This window comes from Perissodus microlepis, chromosome 3 (genome assembly GCF_051167445.1).
Source record: "Perissodus microlepis isolate ML-2025 ecotype Zambia chromosome 3, ASM5116744v1, whole genome shotgun sequence".
NCBI lineage: Eukaryota > Metazoa > Chordata > Actinopteri > Cichliformes > Cichlidae > Perissodus > Perissodus microlepis.
In genome coordinates this window covers 10,783,080-10,798,644 of record NC_140463.1, presented here as the reverse complement: position 1 = coordinate 10,798,644, position 15,565 = coordinate 10,783,080, and the positions used below count along the sequence as shown (strand labels likewise).

Here is a 15,565-nt window from a genome sequence, read left to right as displayed (position 1 = left end):
GATCTAGAAAGACTCCAAGTGCATACTTCTTGTTATCCATACATTCTGTTATTTCTTCCATTAAATCCATCAATGCCAAAACTGTTGATCTATTATTTCCAAACCCATACTGGCAATTTGCCAACAAATCATGTTTATCCACAAAGCTATCAAATCTTTTTAGAAATAGTTTTTCCAGTATCTTAGAAAACTGGGAGAGTACCGACACTGGTCTATAATTTGTAAAACAATGCTTTTCACCTGATTTATAAATAGGAATAATTTTTGCAACTTTCATTTTTTGTGGAAAAACCCCTTCCTGGAAAGACAAATTAAAAATATATTGTAGTGGTTTTACAATACCATCAATTACTCTCTTTACCGTTACCATATCAATATCATGACAGTCAGTACTCGTTTTGTTCTTAAGTCCACTGACAATATCATATATCTCCTTCTCTTCCACTGCTCTTAAAACATTGAACTTGCATTCCATTCAATGTTTCCTCAATGAATATGCTTAAGAATGCCTCATAGGCTTTATTGACATCCTTGTGTTTATATACAATAGTCCAATCTTGTTTTATTAACTCATTTTTGAGACACTGCATTGTCTTTTCTGTTCTAATTGTTTTATATATTGTCTTACATTCATTTCTATGAACTTCATAGCAACAGTCATAAGTTACAAAAACTGGTAAGTGGTCACTTATATCATTTATCAATATCCCCCCTTTTATATTTTCTTCCATTACATTTGTAAAAATATTATCTAATAGAGTTGCGCCATGAGTGGTTATTCTCGTCGGTCTTGTTATCAGGGGAAATAATCCCATGGGATTATTTAATACATTGAATACATTAATACATTGAATCAATAAATTCTTCAATACCCAAATCATAATAAGAGTATCTCCACAGATAAACATTCTTTTCTGATTCAGATTTGTATACAAGTCCTCCATAATGTCCTTAAAAGTCTCAATCTTTGACCCTGGTGTTCTATATATGCAACTGACAATCATATTTTTCTGTTTTTTCATATTTATTTCCACTGTTATACATTCCATCACTCCATCTACCACCCTCGTCATTCTTCTCATTTTTTCAAACCTTAAATTTTTATCAACATAGAGTGCCACCCCACCTCCTTTTTTATTAGTCCTATCTAAGTGGAGGAATTCATATCCCTCTAACTCAAAATCCTCTTCTTTTCCAGTGTTTATCCAAGTCTCTGATATTGCTATCACACCAAATGGTTGATTAAACTGTGCTATATATTCTTTAATAAATTGAAAGTTTGCATATAGACTTCTACTATTGAAATAAACCATGGCTATATTCTTACCCCGCTCTAGGTTCCTATTAAATTGTTCCATTGTATAATAATTACAGTCCTTTAACATTTTGGTAAAAAAATTACAGTCAGGATCTATATTGCTATCATACCCCAGTGTCCCAGTTTCAACATCCATTTGATTTGTTACTTGAAATCTGTCAGACATCTGACTTTATTATATATCTTATCCACATACCATCACCTTTAACAATACTTTGTCTAAGCCAAGTACCAACCAATTTGACAATTCATTGAAAGTGCCATCGACCATCCCAATGCTTTGCCTTACATTTTATCAGCCATATTTTTCTAATTCTGTCAGCTCTTTAAATACTAAGACCTTTGCCTGCTCCGGTGTTCCATTTAACTTAATGAACACCTTACAATCTGATGTCCAGGTTGACTGTATTTTCTTCTGTTTTCTTAATAATCTTGCTTGTCTTGCAATATCTGCGTTTTTCTTGATTAGGTGTTCATTAACATACACATTCGTTCCTTTCAACTTTCTTCCTTGCTTCAGAAGCTCTTTCTTCTGCTTCCTATTAACAAATCTTATAATAATGGCAGGTTTTTGATTCTTGTTTTTCCTTGGAAGAGTATGGCACCCCTCAATGTCCTTACTATCGATTTCAATGCCTTTACTATTGAAAAAGGCCATTACCTGTTCTTCCAGGGAGCGCAACTCTTGCTCAGGCGGCTCCCCTCTCTCTTCTGCTGCTGCTCGTGCATATGTCTGGTGCTTGGTTTCCAGACCCGTTACTATTACATCTGTTATTCTCGAATATTGTTCCAACTCTGCCACTCGTACTTCCAACATAGCAATCTTCTTGTCCTTTTCCTCACTTCGCCTTCTTAATTCTTTAATATCCTCAATTAAGTTGATTATCAGTTTTTGTTGTTTTGCAATGGTTGTAATTTCTTCTGACATAAAGTTCAAAGATTTCTTTATGTCCTCCAGTTCCTCCTCATTGACATTACTTCTTTTAGGCGGCATCTTCTAAATACATGTGCCCCTTTTTTACTGCAGCCTCAATCAATCCTGATGCTTGCTAACTCTGGGCCTGCTTTTTCCTGTAGCTTCACTAGCTCTTGATGGAGCCTGGTTGTGGCCTGGTGGCTGATGGTGGAGCCTGGCTGGGCCTGCTGGCTGATGGTGGAGCCTGGCTGGGCCTGCTGGCTGGTGGTGGAGCCTGGCTGTGACCTGCTGGCTGATGGTGGAGCCTGGCTGGGCCTGCTGGCTGATGGTGGAGCCTGGTTGGGCCTGCTGGCTGATGGTGGAGCCTGGCTGTGGCCTGCTGGCTGATGGTGGAGCCTGGCTGGGCCTGCTGGCTGATGGTGGAGCCTGGCTGGGCCTGCTGGCTGATGATGGTGGAGCCTGGCTGTGGCCTGCTGGCTGATGGGGGAGCCTGGCTGTGGCCTGCTGGCTGATGGGGGAGCCTGGCTGTGGCCTGCTGGCTGATGGTGGAGCCTGGCTGTGGCCTGCTGGTTGATGGTGGAGCCTGGCTGTGGCCTGCTGGCTGGTGGTGGAGCCTGGCTGTGGCCTGCTGGCTGATGATGGGGGAGCCAGGCTGGGCCTGCTGGCTGATGATGGTGGAGCAACACTCCTGTATTTTAATTTCTCTCAGCTCAGTTGTCTCAGTGCCGAGTTTTCCCTCTCTTTTGTCCGTGGATTTCTCGGTTTGAGTAGCAGATGCCTCCACTCCTCTTGTTGAGATGAGAAAAAACCCGGGAGCTCCATGCACCTTCACCTCACTTCCTGGCTGACAGGGTCAATGCGGCCTGGGCAGGCTCTGATTGGTTGCTGAGCTAGGTGCCCTCTGATTACTTATTTTCAAAAGTATTTAGTTACTTACTTACTTTTTAAAACACGACTTACAACCTGAATAGGTAATAAGGCGATAGATCTTTCAGCCCAATTCTACTGTTTCTGCATAATCCATCATATAAAATGTAATCAAATGGAAAAAGTATCTATTTAAAACTATTTTATTAGTTTTAATCTTTTAACTTTATGCATCAAGCAAAAATTAAATTATATGCAACATTCTCTGACTGGAAGAACATTTAAACTTATTTTTTGCACATTCCAGCACATAAAATAAAATATTTTATTTTATTTTTAGTTTACACTCACTCTTTCAAATAGATGCAAGTAAAACACAGCAGAAAATAAATAAAATCAAAGACTCGGTGGTCCTGTTGCTCTATTGTCACGTGTTTAGCAGGAGTGGGGCAGGCGGAGGTTTGCCCTGGTGCAGGTGTGTCGCAGAGGTCACGTCAGTGGAAGAATCCGAGAGTTTGTCTGTGAATTTCACTTTACAGTGGCTGCGTACTGCCCATCTCTCCTGACGAAAAACAGCTGATTTGAAAAGATATGTGGAAGACAGTGTTTGTGACTCCAGTGTTTTGGAATACTTTGCAATTCGAGGTCCCAAATCAGATATTCCTTGGGGGGAGGGGAGGGGGTGGGGTGTTCCTCCTATAATTATTTTACTTGTACATCCCTTGTGTGGTGATATGTGGCATTAGGGGCAGAGATGTAGGTTATTAGAGGAAGCTACACAGTTTTACAACTGTGTGGTTGTTGGTTCTGATGGTCATGTCATGTGTTTTTTTCACTCTGTTTTTGTTGCTGCTTTTAAGATATAGATAATAAATAAAGTGTTAAAAGTACTGGCCATGGCAAACCAGAGTTGGAAATGACTTCAAATTCTCTCAGCTGGCTTTTTGGTGGTTGGATTGCCACTGATGGTTTAATTATTGAGAGCAATGTTCCAGTTTACCCTCATGATGACAGTGTTGTCTTATTGTTAGGTCTATAGTTTCTTAGATAGAGTTAAATATAAAGTTGTTATGGATGTTTTTATCTGTGGTAAATTAAATTGAAAACTCTAATATCTATCCAATCATAACAATGATACAAAAACAATAATCTAAATAATCTAAATAATCCTAAAAAAGCTTTTGTCTGTGAAGGTTCTCAGTCATCCAGGTCATCGTAGTCAAACGAGCTTGCAAAGAAAAGCGTCTGGACTTTTTTAAGTTGCTTGAAGACGTTTCACCTCTCATCCGAGAAGCGTCTTCAGTTCTAAGGTCAAATGGTGGAGAGTCCCAGATTTAAACCTAGTGGTTTGAAAAGGAAAGCTATCACTCAGCGACTGTGATAAGGGTAACTGTAGAGAATGGATGGATGGAAAACAACAATTACACTTGCAACAATGGTGGTCACCACAGATTAGTCAGGAAAAAAAAAAGAAATATAAGATTATTTCTAAAGTCACTGGAATTATGAAAACTGCTGGACAAATTTTCATGTACTACCATTTTTAATTTGTCTCTGTGGTCACACGCAGCGTCGATCGTCCACCAGAGGGTGCTGCTGAACCTGCAGCGTCACAGCTTCTCACAGCCGTCAGTACAAGTGTTAAAATCCAACACTGTTCCTGTTTCCGTGTTTATCGATAGTTTGATGACCACAGACAGTTTCTTTTCTTCTATTCACTCACCACCAGGCCAGACAAAGGAAGTGAATATTTAATTGTTTCTCTCGGTCAAACTTTGTTCCTCCCCATTAATCTTTTGTTTTTTTCATCATGTGTCCTGTTGTCTTTGAAGTCGTATTTCTATCTCTGTAAGCGACTTAGTGGGATGAACGGGGAAAGAAGCGACCGCTACACTCTGTGAGAAGATATGAAATCTATTTGTCTTGGTTTTTTCGAAAAAAAATAAAAATAAAGAAATCTGACATAAAGTTGACTGTAGCTGCTGATGTTATAGGGTTCAACATTTAATAATTTAGTTTCATCCCATAAAGCATAAAATCCCCATATTTAAGGTCTTTGTGTTTTTAGTTTCCACAGTTTGAAGTTTAGTTTTTATAGTTAACACAATATTGCAGCATGGAGAGAAATCTTAACAAAGAAGCTCTACAGAAAGACTGACCTTGCTGATTCAACACAAACAAGAAGAGAGGTTTTTTATTACATACCTGCTGATGCTACACTGTGCTTCGAGTGTCAATAACAGCATAACAGAACTCACTTATGGTACTGCATTCATTCTATAAAACAATAACTGTCAGTGACTTTGAACCGCAATATAAACACAACATTCATGATAACAGTTAAAAGTAATGTAACCATAAACAATCAAAATAGAACATCTAAACAGCAGCACATGTCCCAAGGCATGATGGGAGAGAACTAGCTGCTCCCCCAACACCCCACAATATAAATTAACGTGAAAAAAAAATAGTAAAAAAAAAAAAAAACAGTTGAACTTTAGTGAATTTCACTAGATTAAATGCAGTTAGTTACTGATGAGTGTTACTTTGTACGGAACACTAAATCCACAAAGTTATTAAAATATAAATTTAAAAAAAGAGAAGAATACAGATGCTTTTCAGTTGAATTTGATGTTTCAAACTGTTTGGATTGATGAGGCAGGCTGAGCTGACCACAGCTATGTTCACAGCTAGCTCTAATAAGAAGCTTCGATGTGAAATCACTTCATAGTCAGACGTTTCATGAACACAGAACAACAAGGAGAGAAAAGTCGGGTTTGTTTTTAGTGTTAATAAATGTACTTTACAGTACACACCACAGGTCATGTCATTGATTTACAGGGTCAATCTGTACCAATGACAAACATACACTACTTAACCAGTTTGACCAGGATGTTCACACACACACACACACACACACACACACACACGGACCTTTCTTTCTCTTACACAGAGCTGCTGAAGATCAGAGGATTAATTAAATGATTTAAAGAAATGCATGGATTGTACACAAAGTTAGATGATTCTGAGGAAGTCAGGTGGGAGAATGTCAGTGATTAATGACTCAGACAGAAACGTTGTACAGATGAAGGTAAAAACAGTATCGGATATGAACACTGTGTGTTTTAAGAAGCTTTTGTTAGAGATTCATTTATAAAGTATTTCTTGTTTTGTAGCTTGAGTAAACAATCAGCTTGATTTTTTACTTCTGCTTTCTATTTTTTCATTTAAGGAATTATCTGAAATTATATCTCGTAACATTTGTTTATATCTAGTTTGTGTAATATTAACAATAAATTGTCCTCATTTGTTTTGCACCTAAACATCTTGCAGAGGAAATCCCAACCTTTTACTTTTATTGATTAGACTGAGCTGATCTAATATCATAAACTGAGTGGAGTGGGAAGTTGTCTCTGCACATCTACCTGATTTATTGCAACACTTCACTTCTTTATTACTTCTCTGTTTCTTTGTATATGTGGTAGCTGTTTGTCACATGTGTGTACTTAGATTTGGAGAAGATAGGAATGTGGTTGCTAAGGTGTTGCTATGTGCACTGATGTCACACAGGTGAAGGGTGTGTTGTACCAAACAGGATGACACACGGATGTGTGGGTTAGTTTGATCTGTGGCTCTGTGGTACAGAGGCCACTTTATACACAGACTTTAAACTTGTTACATTTTATTGTTTGATTTCTTAACTATTTTTTTTTACTTTTTTTTTATTAAGTGGAATAAATATTCAGTATGTCCCTTTTTACATACTGAAAAAGCTGATACTGAACTCAGACTTTTTGGGGTTTTTTTATCTTTCAGTGGATAATTTTAATTTTCCCATCCTGATGATCAGAAGAGTGTTTGAGGGTTTCAGAGATCCATCAGAACAACAGTAAGTGTTTAAAATGGCGTCTTTCAGTCTTTTAGATAATCTGACAGGTTGACTGAAGTCTGTGAGTTTAGGTGGATTAACAGATTATTAATATTGATCCAGCTGAACGAGGATTTAAAGCTTCACTTTACTGGTTACAGATGACTGTCATGTGGAGTTAGTGTGAAGTATTTGATTTACTGGTTTTTATTTTCTTTTTTTATTTTAATTTTCTGGTTTCATCTGTGAAAACACATTATTAAAATTATTATTATTATTATTTAATCTGAAGATCCAAAAGATGTGAGACTTTATCTGATATAGAGTTTTAATTTACATTTAAACTCTATATTGTGTATATTGTGCATTTTGCTATTTATCGTACTGTTTATTTTAATCTCTGTGTGCAGCGCTTTGTGACTACCTGTCTATGAAAAGCGCTTAATAAATAAACTTACTTACTTACTTACTTACTACAATATAAAGAAGAAAAAAGAGGAAGTGTACTCAGTTACTCCACTGTACTCTGATTACAGTCATGTGATTTACAGGAAGTGCTGCATCAGCTGCAGGTGGTGGACAAAGTTCTCCAGATCAGCTGTTGTTTTATGGAGGCTCCAGCTAAATTTTGCCTCCTCCATAGTACAATATACATTTTTATACAGTGACGTCATTTTGAAGTCCTTTAGCTGATGATGGTCTTTAGTATGTAGCTGATGATTGATGATGAGAGAGGTTATGTTTGTGTTGTTCTGTGGAGATCATTCAAGAACTGAACCTGTTAAACACTCAGACCTGCTTTAGATTTCACCGCTTTGGTTATGACGCACTGATTCATGGTCGTCCTACAGCGCAGCGTAACAGACGTCACTTTAATGCGACTTCCTTAAGAGATATCGAAAGTGTGGCGTTTGAACGAGTGGCTGAAAAACTAATGTTTCAGCTTTATTTAAACCTCAAAGTTAACCTCATGTAGGCAGTTTTAAAACTCTAGTTGTGTTATTCACTGAAAATACCAACAGACTCAGACTTTTAGAACAAACTAAGAGTCAGATTAGCAGAAACAAAAACACGGAAATGTCTGCTGTAACTGCGTCGCTCTGCTCGACTTTGCTGTTTGTCGGTGTCTTCGTGTTTGTCTCTGCAGGTGAGGTTTATAAACCAAACGGTGTTTCCCTCTGAGATAAAGAGGAATAAACATCAGTCTGGTTTACATGGTACTTCCCAAACAATTAGTTTCATATTTAATCAGTTTGTCTGCTTGTGTGAAGACATCACGAGGTTTGGTGGTGTCTGTGTGCAGTTTCCAGCACAGAGACAAATAAGTGTAATGTGTGTGTCAGTGTGATGTGTTGTAGTTTCAGGAGTCAGTATGCAGCTACGAAGGATTTTGTTCAGTGTATACAAACAGCTGTAGCTACATAAAGGCAGCATGCAGAGACTCACAGTGTCTTATAATGAGAGGCTGCTTTCTCTCACACATTATGTTCACTTATTATCAGCACGTTTCACTGTATAAGTGTTTATATAACACAGCTACTGTCATCCACAGTAATCTCCTCATTTATTGCATCCCTTCAACCCTCTGAGTTTCCGACTTAAAATTAAACTAACTTTGACCCTGTATTGTCAAAATATGAGATTTGGGAGCTTCAGCAAAAAAAAAAGCACAACTCAAATTCTAGGCAGTGAAAAATAAAATAACAGAACAATTAATTGTATGATGAAATCTTGTTAATATAGAGTGGTTAGTATAATTTTAATTTTCCCATCCTGATGATCAGAAGAGTGTTTGAGGGTTTCAGAGATCCTTCACAACAACAGTAAGTGTTTAAAATGACGTCTTTCAGTCTTTTAGATAATCTGACAGGTTGACTGAAGTCTGTGAGCTTCAGTCGATTAACAGACTGTTCATGTTAATCCATCTGAACCGGGATTAAATCTTCACTTTTCTGGTTACAGATGAATGTTGGAGTTAGTGTGAAGTATTTGATTTACTGTCATCTGGTTTCATCTGTGGAAACACATCATATTAAATGAATTCAATGTGTTTCATCATCTGAAGAACCAAAAGATGTCAGACTATATCTGACACAATATAAAAAAGAAAAAAGAGGAAGTGTACTCAGTTACTCCACTGTACTCTGATGCTGCATCAGCTGCAGGTGGTGTAAATATTTTATTTATTCTGTAAATAAAATAACAGAACAATTAATTGTATGACGAAATCTTGTTAATATAGAGTGATGAAGGTTGTAACTGACTTTTGTGTCAGTAGTAATAGATTAAAGTCAGATCTCTGTAGGGGTGGGGTGCAGTGGTACTGTGTGATATTAACAGCATTTACTGCCATAATGATCATGTGTGTACTTTAGCATCAACAAAAGATTTTTTTAATTCTTTTTTTTTATGTATATCATGCACGGATGTACTATAATTTAATATATGTGCATACACTCCTCACTCCATCTGGCTGCTGAAGAAGTGAGCAGTTTCACTTTGACCTTTAACCTCTCTGCTCTGTGTCGTTTCCTCTTTCAGACCAAAAAATCATCACAGCTGAATCTGGACAGAATGTCACTCTGCCATGTCGAGCTCCAAATAACAACATCATCTTAGGTGTAGAGTGGAACAGAGCTGACCTGGAAGATGAATATGTGCTTTTTTACAGAGATGAACAATTTGATCCAGTTAACCAGCATCCATCTTTTAAGAACCGGGCGGATCTGCGGGACAGACGGATGAAGGAAGGAGACGTGTCTTTGATTCTGAAGGATGTGACGATTAATGACACTGGAGCATACGAGTGTCGTGTCTTCATGAGAGGAACAAACATAAGGAAAAGAGCAAATCAGGATGGTGACCCCATCAGCAGCATCTACCTGAGAGTTGATCCTCCAGGTGAGTGAGTAGAGTTGAGTGTGTGTGTGATCAGAGGTGAAGCTGCTTCCTGGTTGTTGATGTTTGTTTCTAAAGATGTTGTTGATGAGACTTTGTAGAAAGCAGCTGGTCTGAGTGATGTGATCAGAGTGCAGTAGATAATGTCTGACAGCAGTTTGAAGAGGAAATGGATTCTGTTCTGTTCTTCACTCATCACCTACCTGACAGCTGACACCTCACACCTGTTTCTCACCTGCAGGTCAGACAGGAGGACACACAGAGGATGGAGGGAAGGAGGATGGATCTGTTGGACTGATCGTTGGTCTGTCAGTTTCTGCTTTGCTTCTTGTTGCTGCTGTTGTTGGATTTTTAATCTACAGAAAACATAAACAGCAGACTCAGGGTCCATACTAGCTGCCTGAGTAATTGCAGCATATTTGAAATGTCTTTAGTTTTTATGATGATGTTTGGTAAGAGAAGCATCACTATGGTAAAATGGAGTTAAACTGCCCAATATCCAATTTGTTTTTTAAAAAATAGCAGGTTGAGAACCAGGACCTGCTGATCTGTCAGCCTGAGACTGGTAGGGATTTATAAAAACAAACACATTCTTTAATATCACTTAGACTGAACTGTAAGTGATGACTTTGTTTGTTTTGTTTTTTTATTCAGTAGGATAAGATGATATATATTATATGTTGAAAGTGTTAAAGCCTACACTCTTTTACTAAGTGTGTGAATATATTTGGCCTTCGGTATTTTGTAAATAATAATACTTAGCAGCAATAGTAGTAGAAAAGTACTGCACAGCATCTCCACCACTGTTTTTATATTTTGCTTGGAAATTTGGAATTAGTTGCAGACTTTTATTAAAACGTGCAAACGTGTGAATATACTTTATATAAGTATAATTTACGCAAAAACGGTCTAACAAGCTGAGAGTCTATATTTCGTGTTATCAAAGCAAATCCTTGACTAATACTTTTCAACTGCATGTTTTCATATCCTGGTATGATTTTACTGCACTGACAATGTTTTGGGGACCATTGTCATGCTGAAAAATGTATCTGCTGCCCATCAGACTCTTTCTAGATGGTATTACACGGGGGATCAAAATCTATTGATACTTTTCTGTGTTCATAATTACATCACCTCTAACAAGTTCTCCAACACCACTGAAATGCAACTTCAAACCATGACAAAGCCTCGACTGCAGCCCTTAACGAGATGAGTTTTTAGCTGATACCTTATTTACAATCACATTGTTGTTGCATAAATAGTATTTTATGCACTGACAAAGTGTCATTATTGATAATTATTATATATTTAATTAAAGAAATTGATTAAATATGGAATTTTGTGACTGGCTGCTGGTAACAAAGTGCCTAAGTTGTCTGTTATCCATAGGCATAGAACTGGTTCATCCCTTGAGTAAGGATTGTTTTTTGTTTTTATATTATTTTTTTATGGTTGAATAATTCATCAGTCAATGTTAAGTGTCCTAAAGAACACAAACAAGATTCCCTGTGTAAACTGGACTGGACTGAAAGTTATTGGAAACCTTTCATAACAAACAAACCGATATTTATGCAGAGATCCACAGTCACAGATAATTACAGACACTCAACCAAGTACAGAAACACTGTGTCATAATCTGGTTATTAATAATCTGCCTAATAATGTTCAGGATCCGTTTAGCAGCTATTACTGAGTAAGCTTTGTGGTAGATATTATGAAACCAAAGAGAAATCTTTTCCAAGCAGCTACAGAGGGAGATCTGTCCTCTCTGATCTGTGAAGCTTTGACTTTTCCTTCCATTTACGAGACTTTGAAGTCTGTAACTTCTGTTTAAATATTGCAAGACTTGTTCATATATTGCTGTTTATTTATTTTTATTTCTGTTTATTTGTTTATTTTTAATAAAACGTTGCAAACATTGGTACTAGTTTTAATGTTTATTGATTGTTTATGCTGCTGTGAAATATGTTCTGACCTGTTGAACTCATGTTGGCAAATTTTATGAGCCGAAATTAGTCGAGGAACACACACACACACATACACACACACGCGCCCGTTCAGCTATCTTAGTGAGGACCTTCATTGACATAATGGTTTCCCTAGTCCCTTACCCTAACCATTCAAAACGAATGCCTAACCATTCAAAACGAATGCCTAACCCTAACCATTAGGAATTTTTTTATTATATTTTTTTATATATACACACCGCTCTTCCCGTTAACTCATAAGTTGAATATCTACACAGTAACTTAATACAAGGACCAGTCAATTAGAAGAGATGTCTACAGTATATACCAAAGAGGACCGTTGAGGGAAGGAGAAGAGGAGCAAAAAAAGTTGATCGGGAGCTTTAAAGGAGAGTATGGATGATGATGATCCAGCGGCCCCTAGGACTGTGCACCAAAATCTTTAACACAAGAGAACTAAATCAAACCCTCTTTATACCTAACCATAACCTAATTGAAACCCTGACTAAAAAAACTCAATTTTGAGCCTCAAAAAGGCCTTCAAATTTGAGAGGATCGCGAGTGTGTCCTCACAAGTGATTGTTGGTTCTGCAAGTATAGTAGAATGAATGCAGATTTCGGTCTTCACAAAGACAGTTAGACAGGAACACACACGATCTGACAGGAATACGAGATGATGAAAACTGATGACAGAGTGGAAATCTGCTTAGAAGCTGTGAATAAATTGAAGTGAAATGAAGTAAAATGGCCTGTTTTGGTATAGCGCTTTACTAGTCCCTAAGGACCCCAAAGCGCTTTACACAACCAGTCATCCACCCATTCACACACACATTCACACACTGGTGATGGTAAGCTACATTGTAGCCACAGCTGCCCTGGGGCGCACTGACAGAGGTGAGACACATGACACTGCTCTTGTAAAATTTCACTCTGAACTAGATGTGAGTCACACTACAACATGGTGGAAACAAAACAAGGCAACAATTGTTTGTTGAACGGATGGTTTTCTTTTCTTAGGTGTGACCTTTGATCTTATAGAGTGGTGTGAGTGTTTGCCCCCATTTCCTGATTACCATTTTTCACACTTAAATGTTTCAGATCATCAAAGTAAATATTTGACAAAAATAACACAGTTACGGTGCAGAATGTCTGAGGTACCTCATCGCGTTAAAATTAACATGTTTGAAGTTTATAACTTGATTTTTTAAAGAATTTAGTCCCGACCTCTGTGTTTGAACCAATAGAAAGCTGGTGCTCAGAGGAAGAGGGCGGGCTTTACTTGGTGTCAGTGAGAGAAATGAAAAAAAGCTCAAATGAGTGAGAAGGACGATGAAGGAAACATCTGTGCTGTGTCTGCTCTGTAAGTAGAATCTCTGTGTTTGTTTGAATTCTTGTACTTTGACTGTCTGCTCTCCTGATAACTGATGATGGAGGAGAAGACATGAAAAACAAATCAGGCTGAATTCAAGTTCAAAACACCACATATATATGTATATATATATATATATATATATATATATATATATATATATATATATGTGTGTGTATATATATATATAGATATATAGATAGATAGATATATAGATAGATAGATAGATACATACATACACATACATAATAGTAATAATAATATTACACTAGAATGTGAGCTACCTCATGAATCCAAAAATAAATAATAAAAAAATAAATCATGACAAACACAAAACTCAAAATACCTTGTCAGCGACACAGGAACCACAATACTGTGTAGGTTTCCTTGACATTCAAAAGACATGTTTGGTTAAATGGTGATTCTAAAATGGCTAAAATGGGTGTGAATGATAGTCTTCACTAGACTGACGAGCTGTACACACCCTGTGACAGCTGGAATTGATGAATGGCAGCTTTTTAGGTTTGCACATTTTTCAAGCTTTTATACAAACTTTATTGAAACACGTTGCTGGCATCTAATTGAAAATGTGCAGAAGTATAAAAGAGTGATGCTTGTGTGGAGTTGGATCTTCAACCAAATATTTTTAAACCTTTTGCTGGCTTTAAATTGAAAATAAGCAGATATTTCAGAGAGTTACGAGTGTTTGTGTGTTTGTCAGCTGTTTGTGTGGAGTTGTTCTTTATGTTCACCTCAAATCAACCTGAGTGTCATTTCTCTTTAGTTCTGATCTCACTGCTGAGCTGCACAACAAACCAAGGTCAGTAACCTTCTTCTGTCACAGTTTAAACCTGAGAAATGCTCACTGATATGACCTGATTGGGTTCATGTCTGCAGATGCTTTTTGAAAAAACACTCTTAACAGATCATCAGTTTTTCATTTTAACCCTCACAGCTCGTCTGACTGTGAGTCCCAGCAGCTCTCAGTTCTTTAAAGGAGACTTTGTGTCTCTGAGCTGTGAGGAGGACGACAGCTCTGCTGGATGGACTCTGAGGAGAAATACAAGCAAACAACAGAGGACTCAGTGTGGAAGAGATGGGTGGGGGAGAATAGCCGGTTCTTCCTGTAACATCAGTATAACAGCACCTCATGACAGTGGAGTTTACTGGTGTGAGTCCAGAGAGGGTCCCATCAGTAACATGGTTAACCTGACAGTCACTGGTAAGCTGAGTGTGTGGAGTTAGTGTTGATGAAGCTGTGTGTAAATGGATGAAATGCTGTAGTTTGTCTCTGTGTTGAGGTGGATCAGTGATCCTGCAGAGTCCTGTCCTCCCTGTGATGGAGGGAGATGACGTCACTCTGCTCTGTAAAACAAAGACCACTCCCTCCAACCTCCCAGCTGCTTTCTATAAAGATGGCTCCCTCATCAGGAAGCAGCCTACAGGTCACATGACCATCCAGCATGTTTCCAGGTCTGATGAAGGCCTCTACAAGTGTGACATCAGCGGTCATGGAGAGTCTCCATCCAGCTGGATCACTGTCACAGGTGACACACTCACCTGTCTGTGTTTCTGCAGGTTTCAACATTCACAATGTGACGACAACTTAATGACTGTGTTTGCTTTATTTTAGACAAACACACCACCACACCTCCACCTACATCCACACCTCCACCTACATCCACCTCTGCTCCTGGTTCCTATCTTCTTCCTGCATTGTCATGTGTTGGATCAGTCTGTGTTGTGGTTCTACTGGTGTTACTGGTTCTGCTGGTGAGACGATGTGTTCACAGGAAACCTGAAGGTGAGAGTTAGAAAACTGCATTTCAGATGTGTGGTTATGATAATATGTTACCATTTATACATTTATATACACTCCTATTTATTTTTATATATGTTTTTTATCCGTACTCACATTTCTACAAATTACACATGTAGGGGAGGCCGGGGATAGTTGTAACGTGGGTCAATTGTAACTAGAGATGGACTGATCCGATATTACGTATCGGTATCGGTCCGATAGTGACCTAAATTACTGGATTATGGATATCGGAGAGAAATAAAAAATGTAATCCGATCCATTAAATATCAAAAATGACATCTGGATTTTACATGTGTGGTTTGGTTTTAGGGAATAATCTAGGCAGTTATTAAATTTGTTTTGTATTTACACTTCAAGTCTCTGCAAGTAACTTTGTTTCACATTACAAATTTAGAATTTCTTTCACCGTTTATTTCGATTAAAGGTTCAAATAGAGAATTTGCATTGAATTCTTTTGCTGTTAGATTTGGATCATTTGAAAGAGGTAAAGCTGCAGGAGATAACATCATAGAAGACATCATATACAGCAATGTTAAGATG

The 15,565-nt window shown here is 37.8% G+C and overlaps 3 protein-coding genes across 3 annotated transcripts in view; 2 read left to right on the top strand and 1 right to left on the bottom strand.

Annotated features, from left to right (window-relative positions):
• Nucleotides 1-898: 898 nt before the first annotated feature.
• On the bottom strand, nucleotides 899-2,828 carry LOC146389865 (uncharacterized). The gene has a single exon (XM_084913770.1). The coding sequence runs from the start codon at nucleotides 2,310-2,312 to the stop codon at nucleotides 1,614-1,616; it is 699 nt and encodes a 232-aa protein (XP_084769896.1). The 5' UTR covers nucleotides 2,313-2,828; the 3' UTR covers nucleotides 899-1,613.
• Nucleotides 2,829-7,316: 4,488 nt separating this feature from the next.
• Nucleotides 7,317-11,787, top strand: LOC146389864 (programmed cell death 1 ligand 1-like). The gene is made up of 3 exons (XM_084913809.1): nucleotides 7,317-8,116; nucleotides 9,511-9,870; nucleotides 10,109-11,787. The coding sequence occupies exons 1-3, from the start codon at nucleotides 8,047-8,049 to the stop codon at nucleotides 10,261-10,263; spliced, it is 585 nt and encodes a 194-aa protein (XP_084769935.1). The 5' UTR covers nucleotides 7,317-8,046; the 3' UTR covers nucleotides 10,264-11,787.
• Nucleotides 11,788-13,136: 1,349 nt separating this feature from the next.
• LOC146389859 (low affinity immunoglobulin gamma Fc region receptor III-like) overlaps nucleotides 13,137-15,565 on the top strand; it is a 97,248-nt gene continuing 94,819 nt past the window's right edge. The window contains exons 1-5 of the mRNA XM_084913646.1: nucleotides 13,137-13,194; nucleotides 13,988-14,023; nucleotides 14,159-14,425; nucleotides 14,505-14,750; nucleotides 14,837-14,882. Coding sequence (XP_084769772.1) covers nucleotides 13,164-13,194; nucleotides 13,988-14,023; nucleotides 14,159-14,425; nucleotides 14,505-14,750; nucleotides 14,837-14,882 — 626 coding nt within the window. The 5' untranslated portion in view covers nucleotides 13,137-13,163. The remainder of the gene's footprint in view (nucleotides 13,195-13,987; nucleotides 14,024-14,158; nucleotides 14,426-14,504; nucleotides 14,751-14,836; nucleotides 14,883-15,565) is intronic.

Coding starts and splice junctions, on each gene's coding strand:
- LOC146389865 (XM_084913770.1), bottom strand. CDS start 2,312: ATGCCGCCTAAAAGAAGTAATGTCAATGAGGAGGAACTGGAGGACATA.
- LOC146389864 (XM_084913809.1), top strand. CDS start 8,047: ATGTCTGCTGTAACTGCGTCGCTCTGCTCGACTTTGCTGTTTGTCGGT. Junction 8,117..9,510: donor CTTCGTGTTTGTCTCTGCAG/GTGAGGTTTATA, acceptor TTCCTCTTTCAG/ACCAAAAAATCATCACAGCT. Junction 9,871..10,108: donor CCTGAGAGTTGATCCTCCAG/GTGAGTGAGTAG, acceptor TCTCACCTGCAG/GTCAGACAGGAGGACACACA.